The sequence below is a fragment of the Sceloporus occidentalis genome, unplaced genomic scaffold (genome assembly GCF_023333645.1).
Source record: "Sceloporus occidentalis isolate IW3139 unplaced genomic scaffold, rSceOcc1.0.p SCAF_25, whole genome shotgun sequence".
Lineage (NCBI taxonomy): Eukaryota > Metazoa > Chordata > Lepidosauria > Squamata > Phrynosomatidae > Sceloporus > Sceloporus occidentalis.
In genome coordinates, this window is record NW_028317005.1 from 4,066,647 (window position 1) to 4,068,873 (window position 2,227).

At 55.0% G+C, this 2,227-nt stretch overlaps 1 protein-coding gene across 1 annotated transcript; it reads right to left on the reverse strand.

Annotated features, from left to right (window-relative positions):
* Positions 1-406: 406 nt before the first annotated feature.
* On the reverse strand, positions 407-1,675 carry LOC149300271 (carbohydrate sulfotransferase 2-like). The gene has a single exon (XM_089485450.1). It carries the CDS (start codon positions 1,673-1,675, stop codon positions 407-409), a length of 1,269 nt encoding a protein of 422 aa, XP_089341576.1.
* Between the last annotated feature and the right edge of the window lie 552 nt (positions 1,676-2,227).

A 2,227-nucleotide genomic window follows, 5' to 3' on the forward strand; every position in this document is an offset into this window, starting at 1 on the left:
ACCCAGCATTGTAAACTCAACAAGTGGTCACATTTCTTACAAACCAGAATGTTGGTGCTTTCCATCCCCAGTATTAACGTGGAGAACAGTGACACAAATATTTTGTGCATCCAGCTTTTAAATGGATTTTGTCTAACATCTTAATGCCCTTTTCCTTCCCCAATGGTCATCAACCAGTAAACACAGTTGCACTTGGAACATATTTTTTCTATGGGCACCCAATGCACTAAAGTAGACTATCATAAGACACATGGAAAGCTTCCAGATTCCCTTCAAACCGTCCTGGTCGATCAGAAGACTAGGAGAGCTAAACTGCAGTGATAGACAGGTGAGTTACCACTAAGGAAGCAATGAAGTTGGTGGGGTTGTTTTTTTTGCAGGCAATGCATCTTTTGACTCAAAGTTGTCACAACATGGGTTTCCTAAGTAAGGATTTGCCAAGATCTTTGACTTCTTCTAGGCCTCTGACAGTTTCATAGCCCAAGATGTTCATGGGCACCTGGCAGTACTCTTCCACCTGCCTGATCTGCAGGAAGGTAAGCAGTGTCCTCCAGGCGCTCACAGCCTGGGTGGCATTGCGAGCCGACACCACGAAAGGCTTGGAGGAGTAGCCCGAGCCACTGGTCATGTTCAGAGAGAATTTCTCGATGTCTGGACTCACCGAGAGATTTACAAAGCCATAAACCTGTCTCAAAGTCTTAATGGGATCCACCACCAGATCCTCGTACCTCACCACCATGTAGTTACCCTTGAGCCAGCTCGGTGGGTTGAGGGCAGTCCTCAGGGTCTTCCCCATACTGCTGCAGATAACCTCCATGGCACCTATAGCATGATAGTCAGAGCCGTCCTTCTTGTTCAGCTTGTGCCCGGGATCTATAAAGGGAACCCTGCGGATCCGGGGATCTCTGCTACGGACCACCTGCAGGCTCTCTCTGATCAAGCCATGCCTGGACTTTATACGGGAACTGGCCACGGCCCGGGGATCCCGGACTAAATGTATGACCTTCAGGTCCAAGGAAGGATCTACCATCAATGGGGCCAGCACGTTGATGTCAAAGATCCTCACCCCCTTGATGACTATGGTGTTGTACTTGTGGCACTCTTCCTCCAGCATGCTCAGGCTCTGTGGGGGGCATTTCTTGCACACCTTGTCGTCCACCAGCCCCACTACGTCCTTCTTGTAGGCCGAGCAGATGGGGGAAGAGCAGATGACTTTATTGGTGGCTGCGCCGAAGATGCCCAGGGTGCTGATGTTTTTAGCGCCCGCCGTGTTGTAGAGCTGCAGGGCGGACAGGTCACACCGGTAGAGGGCACTCAGGAGGTCGCGGGCAGCCCCCTGAAGAGACATGGCATCCCCCGGGTACAGTTTCTGCCACACATGCCACACCGGCTCGTACAGGAAAAACACGTCGGGGTTCTGGTTGAAGAGTTCCCCGAAGAAGGACGAACCGGACCGCCAGGTGGTGAACACGTACACCAGCTGCCTCTTCCTAGGCGGGGAGGGTCGGTAGAGGTAGCGGATATCGGAGCGGGTCTGGTACGGCGTGTACCGCACTTGGTCGTTGCACTGCTGGGGTTCCTTGTGCCATTTGTCCATCAGGTTCAGCATGGTGAGCACCAGCAGCAGGATGTAGCCCAGGCAGAGGATGATCGCCTTCCTGCGGAACACCTTCATCCTGGGCTACGGGGAACGAGCCAGCGGCTAGAGCGGGGACGGGAGAGGAGATTATCCGGAGACGCTGTTGCTCGCAGCCCCCCTCCGGCTGCAGCATAGGAGGCGATGAGCAAAGTTTGGGGAGTTGAGGATCATACTGAGGGCAGACTCCATTTAACCCGTCGCGGGTCACTCCCGGGGCACCGAAAGCGGCTCCAGCCGTGCATCTCCCAGCAGCCCGGCGCCTTCCTCTCCGAGATCGGGACTTCTACTGACTGCATATCATGATGCGGGGGTCGTGACCTCCCCGCCAAAGGAAATCAACAGTCTCCGTATTCCCGGCGCACGGAACGCTTAAACTTCGCTCCGGATTCTAACAATGGAACGCACAATCCGGCCGGGCTGCGAGCTCCCCCTCCGTGCGGATCAGCCCGACGCCCCCGGGACTTGCTGCCACCTCACGCCCAGAAAACCTCCACTTTTGCCCCAGAGGAGAAGTCCGGGCTCTCGCTCCGTGTATCCACACACTGCCCCAGCCGTAATGGTTGCGCTACTCCGCAGAGCTCGGACGGC